We start from the raw sequence: 14,251 nt of genomic DNA, 5'->3' as shown, positions 1-14,251 counted from the left end.
TCTTCAACGTCTTCATCAGTGACTTGGACGAGGGAGTGAAGTGTACGCTATCCAAGTTTGCAGATGATAAAAAACTGGGGAGAAGTGGACACGCCAGAGGGCAGGGAATAACTATACGCAGACCTGGACAGGTTGGACCAATGGGCAGAAAACAACAGAATGTGATTTAACAAGGAGAAATGCAAAGTGCTGCACCTAGGGAGGAAAAATGACCAGCATACCTACTGCCTAGGAAATGACCTGCTAGGCAGCATGGAAGTGGAAAGGGATCTCAGAGTCCTAGTGGACTCCAAGATGAACATGAGTCATCAGCGTGACGAAGTCATCAGAAAAGCTAACTGCACTTTTATCATGCATCAGCAGATGCATGACAAACAGGACCAAGGAGGTGATACTTCCCCTCTATTGGGCGCTGGTCAGACCACAGTTGGAGTACCACGTCCAGTTTTGGGCGCCACACTTCAAGAGGGATGTGGATAACCTGGAGAGGGTCCAGAGAAGGGCCACTCATATGGTTAAGGGCTTGCAGGCCAAGCCCGACAAGGAGAGACCAGGGCACCTGGACCTCTTCAGCCTCTGCAAGAGAAGGTTGAGAGGCGACCTTGTGGCTGCCTATAAATTCATCATGGGGGCGCAGAAGGGAATTGGTGAGGCTCTACTCACCAAGACGCTCCTGGGGGTCACAAGAAATAATGACCATAAGCTAGCAGAGAGAAGATTTAGACTGGACATTAGGAGGAACTTCTTCACAGTTAGAGTGGCCAAGGCCTGGAATGGGCTCCCAAGGGAAGTGGTGCTCTCCCCTACCCTAGGGGTCTTCAAGAGGAGGTTGGATGGGCATCTGGCTGGTGTCATCTGAACCCAGCACTCTTTCCTGTCTATGCAGGGGGTTGGACTCAATGTTCTGTTGAGGTCCCTTCCGACCCTAACATCTATGAATCTATGCTAGATGCCACCCACAAGACAAATAAACATTTTCAAAAGGAGGTAAATATCCTCATTTTACAGATGGAAAAACAAGCGCTTAACAGCATGTGGGCAGTTCCCCCTTGCACAGATCTGGCCAGCTGCTCCCTGGACTGACATCTGTATTAATATGACAAGCTCCATTTAGCGTTTGTAGGAACCTTGGCCATTACAGAGTTAGTAGGAATATATACAGTAGTTGGCTCAGTGCTTATTATGTCTGCAAAAAAGCTTATATCTGTACAAATGAGTTAAAATTTTGTCAGAAGAGCTTGTTTTAGGACAGTGTTTCTCAGCTTGTGGACCATGACCCAAAAGCAGGTTGCAAGAATATATAAAAGGGTCGTGAACAAACTTTAAAAATGCATTGAGAAACTTTAAAAAAAGATTCTCCTTTAAAGGAGAAAAATGTGGGAAACTGTGGCTTTTCAATTGCAGGCTGACAGAGTTCCAGCCTGCAAGGGGCTGCTTGGGACCCCCCAACCCTACACCCCTGCTGCCCAACACACTGCGGGTCTGGGGCCTTGGGGTAGGGGGGGCAGTGAGTTGGGAGTGAGGGGCACTGGATGGAGACTGGCCACTGATGTTTACAAACGGGTCCTGGTCCAAAAGAGGTTGAGAACCACTGTTCTAGGAGACGTCAAAATATCCTGAGAAAGAAACAGAAGCAGGAGCAGTAACTACTCCTTTTTCCTTGGCTAGAGACATGAGTTTCTGGTTCTAACATAAGTTATAGTGATAGTGGTGGAAATGATCTATATAAATCGCCTCCATATTACCTAAAGGAAAGAACTCGAGTTCTCACTCTCTTATGCGCCCACTCTTTCTCTCTCTTAGACATACACACACACACACACACACACACACACACACACACACACACACCACTGCCCCTTATATCTGTGACAGAAAACAGTTTTTCTTGTTTTAAAAAATTGTAACAGATCTAGATTTATAAAACAGAACTTTCGAGTTATTAAGCAATATAAAAATCAGCTCTGGCAAGCAGCTCAGGGCTACTTGCCCTCAGGAGCTTCTAAGGCTCAGCCAATTGGTATCTGGGGACACTAGCCCCCTGTGCTACACTTCCCCTGCACCCTCTACCCACTGCAGCAGGAACTACCACCTGCCTGTGACTTGCTGCCACCTGCAACAGCATCTGCCCCCTTGGACCCGCGGCCCCATGGCTCTGTGCCTGCCAGACCTGGACAGGGACCACACGGCCACCTGGGCTGTGGTATGACAATGCAGCAGAGCCACCTGCAGCTTTGGGCCCGCTGCCAGCAGGCCATGGCTGCACAGTTGGCCTTCATGCAGCATTGCTGCCATGTCTTCCGGTGTCCCTGTTCTACCATCTGGGCAGCTAGTGCTCAAAAGATGTGCTCATTGCAGTGGCCTGCTTTGAACTGCCCCAAATGGCTAGGAGGTCAGCCACCTCGGCTGCCCTCCAGCTGGGTCCCCAGTGCTGGCCCTGGGCAGGCTCCTCTGTCTAGGTCCATTCCACTTGACTCATCAGCAGGGATCCTGGTTTCCTCTGTTTAAAAATTGCAAATTCTCTGATAAAATCCCAATTTGTTTCATTAAAAGCCCCAAAAACCACACTTTTCCATGATTAAAATGGAATGCCACTGTATCTGTAGGTGTCAGTTGAGCACAATGTTTTATTGATGTGTAACAGCTGCTACTGGATTTGCAACAGGGCTCAGGATCCCTGCAAAGGCAGAGCAGGAAAGGTTGCAGAAAGTTGTTCCTTGCAAGAGCATATGCATGTTTTCGATTGGCTCCTGAAGCAGGAGTGGGGCAGGAACTCAGCCCTGGGGACTCACCCAGGCTCAGACGAGGGAAGGATCCCTGGGACCACAGAGCTGGAGGAGGAACCACCTTGAGGTGCTGTGAAGTGAACCTGGCCTTAGTGACAGGAAGAAGATAACCTGGTATCCTTTTTACCTCTGGGAGATAAAGGAACCCGTGTGGACAGAAAAGGGTGTTGAGGTAGACTTGCCTAGGAGGGCAGGGTGTTGATCTGGGAAGGCTCTGGGGAGAGTTAACTAAGAAACAATCTGGGGCCAGGGGGTGATAAACCCAGGGTTGTTTCAGGTATCAGCACAAGGGGCCATGTCTGGGAACTGGAGAAAGGTATTTTTTTTTGGGAGGGCAGGGGCAATGTGTGCTTTTTTGCAGATACCACAGACAGCTGGAGCAGAGGAGAGCTTCTCTTCTCCACGCAAGCTCTAGCAGAGAGCAGAACTTTCTGAAGCAGCAGCACCAGCCATGGTTGTGTTGCCAGTGTGAAGGGGAGCTGATGTTTGTGTTCACCCTGTGTGCTCCTGCTGAAATTCACTGGAGTCTCAAGGTTTAAGCTGGGGAGTTGTACTGAGGGTGTCTTTGATTCAATTTGTATAGATTGTTTTAGTTCACTGATACCTGCCTTCGACAATTAAATTATTGATATCCTGGGTTCTGCTGTTAACCTCATCCTTACATTGACTGTTTTGTAAATAATACACTGTGTAAACAGTTAGACTGTATGTACTCCACTGTGTGGGGGAACCACAAAAAAGCACTCCATGGATATGTGGCCCCAGCCCTAGGGACTGGGAGACTGACCGAGGCTATTTGACCCCCCAGAACCCTGAATCTGGACGTGACCATGTGTAGCACCATGGCTAGGGTTACAGATATAGTTACAATTTTAACACAGTTTGGAAGCCTATCACTGCTTCAGTCATTATAATAAAATAAATTCTAAATACTTACATATTTTGGCATTTGCTTTTGGTTTTTTTATCATAGGAAATCAGAGCTCCCCCTGTTCCCCTTTGCTTACCAGGATGTAGGTCCAGCTGCAGCTGTCGCCCCACCTGTTTTGTGGTATTGAGCAGCACTGAGATGCTGGTGCCCTGCCCATACCCCTGTTCCTCACTCCTAACTACAACCCTGCCAGTGCCCCTCATTCCTGATCTGCAGCCCCTGCCTGCCTCTCACTAGCCCCAGCTCTCTCCCTGCCCCAGGACATGAGTACAGCTGCAGCTGTCCTGCCCGCTGCTTTGTGGATCTGAGCAGTGCCAGCCCTTGCTGTTCTGTTTCCTACATCTGTACCCAGGCCCCAGAAATCTCTATGCCCTTCCTGGGAAGCCCCTGACTGGTGCTCAGAGACTGGCCTGGGCAAGCCCCAAGCAAAACATACCCCCAAAAATAAATTCTCTACTTACATCCTGCATGCTAGTAACAAGCAAGTCGCGAGTCCTTCCTGGAAAAATCTGTTTGATGCTGCTCAGCAGGGCCTTAGCTTTCTGGGACTCAAGTAGCAACAGACGGATATCACTACTATCATAATTCTTATCATGCAACAAGAAAGGGGAAGGTCAGTGGTTAGTAAAACATCAAACAAGCTGCCAGCTCATCTAAAACTCAATTACCATTTTTTATGTGCACTACCTACATAGATCCTTGACAAAATTAGTTAATGTAGCAAGAGTTAATGTAGTCATATCAAATAATACTGCAATTAACTCTCTCTACAAAAAAGCATTAAACACATGCTTAATTTGAAACACATGCTTAAGCATTTTCCTCACCAAGGACCTAGTTACTACATCATTTTACTAAAGATTGATAGACCCATTCCATGAAGAGCAACCAAGTGAATAAATCAGGAAAATCAAACCTACCTCACAGTTAGACGAGTAGCAGTGATAACGGCCTCCCACTACTTCTGTCATGTTCTTTAAAATAGCCTATATATAAATATGAAGATGAAGTATTTGATTTGAGTACCCCTATGCATAGGCTGCCTTGTTCAGTTCTCTGTAACAGGCATAAAAGAGTCTTTGCCTTCAAGTAGCAAAAGCTGTAAATAATAACAATCTCATCTTTTTTCCAGGCAGTCATATTTAGGAACCAAAGGAAAACCCAAACAACTAATACAGATTAAAGAAAGAGATATCAAATGACAAGGTTGACCATCGACTTCACTTAAAAATAAAATGTCATCATTAACCTGTTTCCTACTTATTTGAAGGCAATTGCTATTGGAGATTTAAGTCCCAAATAAACATTTGAAAAACATTTAACAATATTGTAACGTACTGTCTCTGAAACAAATGAGGCACTTATACAAACCAGAAAGAATGTGATTACTTACTGGAGGAACATGATTGCTACACTCGTATGTAACTGCATGAATGAGCAGCTTTCTTCCCAGTGTACATTGCTGAATGTAGTCTGACAATATTTCTGAAGACTGATCAGGACTGACAAAAAATGAACAGCACATTAATATGGCCTTTTCTCCTATTTAGTTAAAGAAATGGGATGATGGAGCTTCCAGGGCTGAGGAAGAAACATCCAATCATAGGAATATAATTTAAACATCAGGCAATCTGGGGTAACTACCATTTTGTAAAAACTTTTCAAAAGTCTGTGCAGTTTTTTTCTCTTTTTAAACCCCCAGCTAATAAATATGAGAAGAAATAAAATCTAGCTCACTCTCCCGTTCCTATGATGCCTCTTCAGGGCCAGCAGAAGCCTTTGTTACTTAGCAGTAAAGGAGGAATTGATGGCTTTTGCTTTCAGTCTGAGTTGTACCAGTAGTTATTTTACATTAAAAAGAAAATTTGAAGTCTGCATAATCCCTTGGTGATGCTGTAATAAGCCAAACGGGAACCTGTCATTTAATTCTTCATTGCTATTAGATCCATTAAAATTATATCTATATCCAGACCACCAAAGACACTTGTTCAGCAATACCAAGTTGCCACCTTACTACATATTCAGAACAAAAAAACAGAAGAATTGGTCATCTAGCACTCATCAGAACACTTCAAATATTCTGCTTTTATTGCACTCATTATTTGAGCTGTGCAAACTATCAAACATCTATCATAATTCAAAATTTATCTCGACTCAGAACTGACTGCTTGGCAAAGTTTCATGAAAATTATATCTTTTAAGGAAATATCTAGTATTCCTTCAGTTCCATTGTTTGTGATCAACCACAGGAAACTGGTATTAATACATAATGTTACTTTCAATCCCAAGGTAACTGATAATCCCACAGTCCTGCACAGTCCCACCAAAATTCTCAATTGTGCCAACCATTTTTAAATCATAGAATCATAGAAAATTAGGGTTGAAATAAATGACACAATACAAAAGTTGTCATATATTCTATTTATACACAAGGACAAATTCTGAAGGGAAAGGAAGAGTAACAAAAATGAAGGAACAAATAGAAAAAGTAGCAACGGTAAGGGTGAGAAGAATGAAAATAAGTCAAGGGTGTCTGTAAAAACAAATTCCTCCTGCATGCCATAGAAGTGGAAAGTTTAAAATTGTACTTTTTAATTTTGTATCTAAGCTAATGTTTACTACTGCCAGTTCAGATAATATACTTACCAGCATCCTACAACAAGAACCAAAGAATTCAGTTCTGTCTTTGTAAGGACCTTCTTCAGACCCTTCAGCAAATTGCAGCCTCCACTGGGCTTCAGCTCCTGTACCCACTGCCTTGCTTTGTGTAGGCTAGCAAAGAATAAAAGGAAAGTCGGGTGTGTTCTAAGTGAAACAGGTTGTGAAGGTCACAAACACACAAAACCTCTCATGAGATTTAGCTGGTCCATTGCAGTGCACTGTCAATTCATTTGTGGTTCTTTCTTGCAAATTTATTCTGGACACAGAAAAGAAGACTATTTGAAAACATGTTTTTAGAAGCTATAAAATATACTCACACATGTACATTGACATTTGTTGGATTCTCCCATGGAAATGAAATCTCAGTCCCAAATGAAAGGAAATATAATTGCTTCTTATAACACAGTTGCTCGTCTATTAAGCACTTAAGAAACAAAAAAGTTAATAATTTAATATCCAAGCCACTGTTAATGGAGTTTCAGAAAAACACTGCAATTTGCTGAAAAAAGCCCAGTATTCGGTGTTCTAAGCCATCACAAATGAAAACTGGACTCAGTACAGAAGTGATACAGTTTTAATCCTTTAGTGGGAAACAGTGAGAGTCAGCCACATGCCCTATTCCTTGCTCACCATGTCTGAATAGCACTCCCATTCTGATGGTGCAGTATATGTTCTCCCCATTTAACCAATGAAATTTAGGTAATATTCAGAAGGGCATGTTCATCCACAGGGCTGTTGTAATATCAGGAAGTACTATGAGATGACTCCTAAACACTAGGGGCGCCGATACACGAGTGCGGAGGTTGCTCCAATGCACTGTAATTACAGCGCATTGGAGTAGACTTGCTTAATCAAAGCTGCTGGAGCGTGGCAATTACTCCACTCCAGCAGCCTCCCGTGTCTTGTGCATCAGTGTCCCCATGCTTAAAAATGCTGGCAGGGGCGCTCAAACTAAAGCTTGTTGAACGAGTTTCAGTTCAAGAGCCCCTACTGTCTTTTTAAGTGCAGGGACACTGATATGAGAGACACGGCAGCGCTTTAATTAGAGCAGCTCTTGAAGCTACTCTCATTAAAGCGCCCCCCCCCACCCCTCCCTGGAAGGATGTGTAAAAGTGCCCTAAGTGCTAGAGGTATAACTTAAGGTATCCAAGGAGCACAAAAAAAATGTGAAATACAAAATCTTGAAACATTTACTTATGGTGCACAAGTTACAAAAGAGGATTAGGCACAAGTCAATTTTTAATAGTCAAGGTTTTCTGAGTGTATGAAAAGTGAATATACAGAGAAAGTATCAAAATGAGAAATGGTACTATTATATCTTAGCATCTCCCTTTAACAATATTTACTAGAACAGTTTTGTAAAAATAAAGAACTGAAAACCATATTGCTTTTTCTTTTGGAAGTTCAGGAACAACTAACTTAGCAGAGCCCTGGCCAAAGTGACAAAGCATGCTTTGTTGGGTCAGACCATCTGGGCAAAACTGCATCCTATTCTGGCATACTGAACTATACGTACAACTCAGCTGTCTGATCTTGTTCCCTATTTCTGGCACACAAGAGAAATAACAGGCATAAATGCTAAGGGGTTTAATGTTTGAATTCAAGTCTGAAAATTTTTAAATTATGATAAACTGCTTTAGATTTCTGAATCTAGACATTAAGACAAATAAGTTATACATTAAAAGCAGTTAAAGTAATCTTTATGCCTCCTGCAAATTTACTTCTGCTACTTAGAGCAGGGGCGGGAAAAATGGCAGATCCGGCTGGTGGCCAGACTTCATTTCCCAGCAGCTCCTGCCTGTGTCTTTGCAGCCGGTTTCCCTGGAGACCCCAGGAACAGCAGGACAGTGAGTGCTGGGCCAGGGTTACCATGGCAGCCAACCTGAACAGTACTGACAGGGCACGTGGCTGGGCAGAGAGCTGCTCTGGGGCCGGGATCTTGTGTCAGTGACAGCACGGGCTGGAGTTGCAATCCACTGCCTGCATGCCATGGGCAGGGGCGTGCAAGCAGTGGATCACAGCTCTGCCCCAGCTCCGGACCACGCTGACACTGCCACAAATCCTGGCCCCGGCCCTAGAGCAGGTCACTGCCCAGCTATGAGCTCTGCCAGTGCAGCTTATGCCAGTCTCCATGGAAACCCTGGCCCCACACTGTCATAGCCCACAGCTCCTGGGGTCTCCATGGAAACTGGCAGGGGCTGCTGGGAAATGGAGTCCACTGAAGGCCCAATGCAGCCCACAGGCCAGACTCTGCCCACCCCAACTTAGAGAAAACACAAACTTCAATAAGTGATGTTTTTTTCCCCCTAGCTGTCAATGTTGAACAGACACTTCATATTATTTACTTTCTCCCCTACAGTCATACAGAACCTGTATTGCCCATCTGCTTCAGTATTTACCAAAAGGTTTTTCTGGAAATCAAGTAATCTGGGTCCACAACTTATATCAGATACGTCAACAAGGAGTCCAACTCTGGTTCCTTTTATAAGGCCAAACACCTAAAAATAAAATGTAAACATAAATACCTTAGGACAATTAACTATAAAGTTTTACTGTATGTGCTATACCAGGGGCAGACAATTATTTTGGCTGGAGGGCCGTTTAATAAGTTTTGGTGAGCTGTTGAGGCCTGCAAGGGTAACTCCACTCCTTGATGGGTGCCCCACCCCCTGGTCACCATCTTGAGAATGGAAGTCTCAACTCTAACCCCTGACCTTTGCCACCGGAAGTACTCCTTTTGGGAAGGAGGGTGATGCTATCTTGATATTGGGAAAAAAAACAAATCCTATAATAAAAGATCAAACATCTACTATAACCTATTTCAATTTTATTTAAAATTATTTTGATCCTGATTTATGTGCGTTTGCATAGCGTATCTAGAGGCAATTGCATAATAGCTCAAAATACAGTCTTACTCTTGTATATAGGTGGTAAGGGTGTGTGTGTGCGCGTGTGTGTATGTGCGTGTGTAGGCAGGGTCCTTGGAGTCCATACAGTGTGCCAGTCCCTGGAGCTACATGTGGTGGCAGCAAGCAGGGCCAGCCCCACCTGGCCCTACACCGCACAGCTGCCCATGCTCCCGCCCTAGTACCCAGCCACAGGTGGTGGCAGCATGCGGGACTGGCCCCACCAAGTCCTGTGTAATGAAGTCGGTGATGCAGGTCATGGTGCTCAGCTGGGGCAGCAAGGAGACAGACAGAACTAGCCCTGCTCCACAGCCCAGAGCTCCCTGACATTCCCCATGACCTGCATGTAGCAGTGAGCAGGGCTGGGCTACTGGCTCCAATGTGTGCAGCTCTCCTCAGAGATGCACAGCTAAGGCAGACTACATATGAGCTTTGTGCGATGGAGCCAGGTAGACCCTGCACCCAGGCTCCATGCTCCTGCTGCCCCACCCTGGGTTTCCACTGGCCCCAGGGCACCAGCATAGGCCCTGCACTCCTGCTGCCACCCCTGTTGAGAATATTAAAAGTTAATTTTGGATGAATGCATGAAAGTGAGTGAATTTGTTTTCAAGCATCTCAAGGCTGCTTTCTCAGCAGACTGGGTAACAGAAAGATAAGAAAAATAATTTGCAATGTATTTGCAATAAAAAATACATTGCTTCCATGTTTTACAATATGGGAAAAAATAGAAAGTTTTCTCCAGGGAGATTCTAGGGTTAATTTATTCTTTACTTTGAGGTATAGAGTTCCCTTAAAAAAGTGTACTGAAAAATTAAATCTTACCCGTCTGCTATCCTCCAAAAGCCACTGAATTCGCTGGTGATAAAGCTGCATTACTCTGTAGAGGCACAGAATATATGTAACTACTGTATTCTTTTGAATGGTATGTCAGTTTGTAATTCAGAACATTTTCATCCCAATTCAATTTCTCTGTTGGGTACACAGCCACTTTTTAAATGTACTGTATTTTCTTGCATACAAAATGTAACTTTCCCCAAAAATGGGGACATATGTATTAAGCAAGGAAGCTGATTTTCTACCCGGGGATAGAAGCATCATGCTTTGATCCCTGAATCACAGTGCAGCAGCTGTGGTATTACTACCAGGCAGCTGAGGGAGTGAACTCACTTAACTGTTCATTGTTCTTCACTTCAGAGGTTAATGAATATCTCTCCTTTTTAATGGACTTGCTTTTCCACTAATCAAGTTGCTGTTTCTTAGGGCAATTTTTTTTTATCTGCAAGCTATTTCTGGGCTCCCTCCTATTTTAAGCTTTGGAGATTCTTTAGCTCTTTTCAAAATCTTAGATCCAGCTATGGAAACCAGTCTTCAGAAACAGCTGGGTTTTACCTTTAGTTAAGCAGGAAAGGGAAGGTGAGTTATCTGAAGATTAGGCACTGTGTCTGCTCTATTCAGCCATAAATTTGGAAAAGTCTTTTTTCCTTCATTCCACCTTGCAAAAACAAGGTCTGTACTATATGCCAAGGCATGTTATATGTGAGAAAATATGGTATGTATTTATAATGTTCTCCTACAGCACTAGAGATTGCAATGTTAATTATTTAAATACATCTTTCTTTAGAATTGTTTAATTGATTAAATAGCTAATTGCCCTGAAAAACAGTGATATCAACAGAGGAATTTAGATGTGTGTAACTGATGCACTAACAGCTGTTCATTTAACAAAGATCTAGGAACTTTCACAGAACACTGAGCTGGGTACTATAATGTTATACTGCAGTCTACTGAGCACATTCAACAAGTCTGCTTGTCAGATGAAAATTTCCTTGATTTTGTAGATTTGTCTTATCATTTTAATGATTTTGTTGCTTCCAAAACAAATGAGAAAGTATATGCATTTACAATTTATAAAGAAATATTTCAAGCTTGAGACATCAGATACAGGATTTTCTTCCTTCCTTCCTCCCCAAAGCATACCCGTGCAGCTAAGATGTGTAGAGACCACATAGCCTTTGACTATTAGATTACTGGCTTGAAAGCAAGCTATGTCACAATAAATAAAAGCCAGTAAGCATCTTAATGATTTTCAGAAGCCTATCTGAAATGAATCAAACCTTCTCAGTTCAGATCCTACTTGACAACTGTCATCATCACCATTCTAGTGTCTTCCAGCAACCTAATAGCTCTCAGGGAAAAGGGTAATGCTTGAATACAGAACTCACCTAAAATGTCATGGGTTGGTAGGCTGGGATTGAGCTTTGCTACAACAGTATCATGACAGAAGCATGCACAGCTACTGCTTATGTTTCATTTATCACAACTCCAGGACTGTCATAGGCGAACAATTCTAAACTTGCAAATATTTAACCTGCAGATTACTGTAAAATCTTAAAACTGTAGCACATAGTATTATACTTACTCAGACAGTTTGGATTCAAAATTCACAACTGTCTCTGCTGTAAACTCTATCTGTTCAGTGGCATTTTCAGCATTCCTAGAAGAACCATTATTTACCATTAATAATGTAAACAGATACAATTGATTAAAGAAGGCATACCATTGTACTTACAAGACAAAAGTGCCCTTCTTTATGAGATCTTCTAACGTTAATTGCATAGATTCTAAACCATGAATCCTTAGCCATTCTTCTGTGGTTTGCATCTTGCTAGAGTGAACCTTATTTTTTTGCACTTTCTGTAGATTAAAAGCAAGAGAACAACTGAAGAGGCTGACAGGAAGCAGCACATGCTGTTCAAATATGATAGTAGCAAAGTGATAGCATTTGGTATGGGATAGAAATTGAAAACCATTATGATTTGACACAAATCTAGCTGCAGTAACCAGGAGTCTGCCTAAAGTGTATCATACCCTACGCACTTGAGACAAATGTTATTGTGTTACCACATTTACTCAAATACAAGAGGAGTTTTTTTTCCCCCTGGTAGACACTGGGGAAAAAAGCCCTTCCTACAATTGCACACAAGAAATCTCACTAAATACACTGTCTATCATTAAACTGCTACCAAGAGCAGGATGTGCTCAGCAATGGAAACCAACTATGAAGTTAGTTTAAATGCAGCCAACAGCAGATGTTCCCTCCACAGGAATCTGGCACTGGGCCTGGAGGTACTGCAACACCAGGCCAGCACCACAAGGGCCAGATAAACAGGGTCCCAAATAGTTCACCCAGAATCCCTCTGTCACTCCCTCTCTTAGCCTGGCACATATGATGAGTGTGACCCCAACCTCCGTAAGATGAAGCCAGACCAGATTTCCTGCACCTCACCTGCATATCATTTTTTTGAGCAACCCAGGACTCATGACAAGAACACCCAGTTCCAGTCATAAGTGGGGGCTAATAAGCACATGGATCCTTTGCGATGGGGGAAGGGTATCTGGAGAATACACACATACTGACCAGTGCTGAGCTACGCAAGACTGGTTAGGGAGGATAAGAGGGAAAGGGAGGAGCTGGATCCTCTTTATGGAAGTTGGGGTCACACTCATCCTTTGTGCCAAGCTGAGAGAGGGAGTGACAGAGGGATTCTGGGTGAACTATTTGGGACCCTGTTTATGATGTTTGCCAGGCATTTAAGACTGAAGAAACAGGAGTCATTGGAAATGGGAAAGAAAGGTGCAGCTCAGCTGTTGGAGTGAAGAGGAAGTCAAAATGTATTCAGTGTAGTGGCTCACTATGACTTTAAAAAGAGTTGGCAGTGAGGAGACTGTGCTTAATGGGCAGTACTACATATCTTATTCCGACAGGCTATACTAACCTATTCTTGAGGTATGTTTCCAACAGCACTTTGGCCTTTTTGGCTAAGATCAAATGTACTATTTTTGGCACCAAGAGGAGCATGCCAGGGCTGGGCTGGCTGTGGCCCTTGTGGTGCTGGCCTGGTATTGCAGTACCTCCAGGCCCAGTGCCAGTTTCCTGTGGAGCAAACATCTGCTCAGGTCCCTTCCGACCCTACAAACTATGAAACATTCCCAGATGTACAAAGAGGTGGCAAGGGCCATGCTCAATGTGGGCAAGAACACCTGCCTAGCCCTGGACAAAGCAGGGTACCTACCTATCAAAAAGTGTGGCAGAAGACTGAGGCCAAGGTCAAACAGAGACTGGGACTATGAAACACAAGCCGCCTGTCAATGGCAGGATGGTGTAGAGCTCGTGAGGGCAGTGTTGCTGCTGGTGGTCCTGTACACCGCACTGGTCTTTCCTTCCTCAGAACAGAGGGTGGAAGGCCATGTGTCTTCTTCTGGGACTTAGGTGGAAGAAGGTTGCAAGAGCCACAATGTATAAGACAAAATGGACCAGGGGACAAGGAATGATTGACAGCCTGTTATTCCTCTCAGCCAAGTACATGAACCAGATCTGCAAACTGACAGCCAGAGCAGAATCCAAAATGGTTGGCTTCATGAGATACTTTGCAGGGCACCTGCTGCAATACTGGGGGTGTATACACTGCCCAACTTGCACCTGTTGCCCTTTGAGCCACCATGGATTGACTGTAGGGGTGGGCAATTATTTCATGTGGAGGTCCACTTAATGACTTTTGGTGAGCTACTGAGGGCTGCAAAGTGCCCTCAGTACCTTCAAGGTACCCCACCCCCCGATCGCCATCTTGGGACTGGATGTCCTGTCCCTTACCTTTGACCTTTGCCACTGCAAGTACTCCTTTTGGGAGGGGGATATGCCATCTTGGAACCAGAAAAAAAAATTATACACTAAAAATCAAACACCTACTATACTATAGTTTATTTCAAAAAAGATTTTTGTCCTGATGCATGTGTGCTTGCAAAGTATATATAGAGGCGATTGCATAATAGCTCAAAATAAAGTCTTACTCTTGTATATCGTGTGTGGGGGGGTATGGTTGGGGTGGTGGGTGTGTGGCGGGGGTGTGTGATTTGTGTGTGGGATTTGTGGGGGGGAGGGGTTGGGTGGGAAGGGGGTTGGGGGGGGG

General features: G+C 43.8%; 1 protein-coding gene across 3 annotated transcripts in view; it reads right to left on the bottom strand.

Annotated features, from left to right (window-relative positions):
- The window catches only part of VWA3A (von Willebrand factor A domain containing 3A), a 102,274-nt gene that overhangs the window by 81,638 nt on the left and 6,385 nt on the right, over positions 1-14,251 (bottom strand). For all 3 annotated transcript variants that reach the window (XM_019512847.1, XM_019512848.1, XM_019512846.1), the window contains exons 4-12: positions 11,854-11,978; positions 11,704-11,778; positions 10,107-10,161; positions 8,778-8,876; positions 6,696-6,802; positions 6,364-6,489; positions 5,111-5,219; positions 4,638-4,703; positions 4,179-4,304 (exon numbers count right to left, since the gene is read on the bottom strand). In XM_019512847.1, coding sequence (XP_019368392.1) covers positions 4,179-4,304; positions 4,638-4,703; positions 5,111-5,219; positions 6,364-6,489; positions 6,696-6,802; positions 8,778-8,876; positions 10,107-10,161; positions 11,704-11,778; positions 11,854-11,978 — 888 coding nt within the window. The remainder of the gene's footprint in view (positions 1-4,178; positions 4,305-4,637; positions 4,704-5,110; positions 5,220-6,363; positions 6,490-6,695; positions 6,803-8,777; positions 8,877-10,106; positions 10,162-11,703; positions 11,779-11,853; positions 11,979-14,251) is intronic.

Source organism: Gavialis gangeticus, unplaced genomic scaffold, assembly GCF_001723915.1.
Source record: "Gavialis gangeticus isolate Ggan-Ray unplaced genomic scaffold, GavGan_comp1, whole genome shotgun sequence".
Taxonomy (NCBI): domain Eukaryota; kingdom Metazoa; phylum Chordata; order Crocodylia; family Gavialidae; genus Gavialis; species Gavialis gangeticus.
The sequence above is the reverse complement of the archived record's forward strand: the minus strand, read 5'-3'. Positions and strand labels throughout refer to the sequence as shown.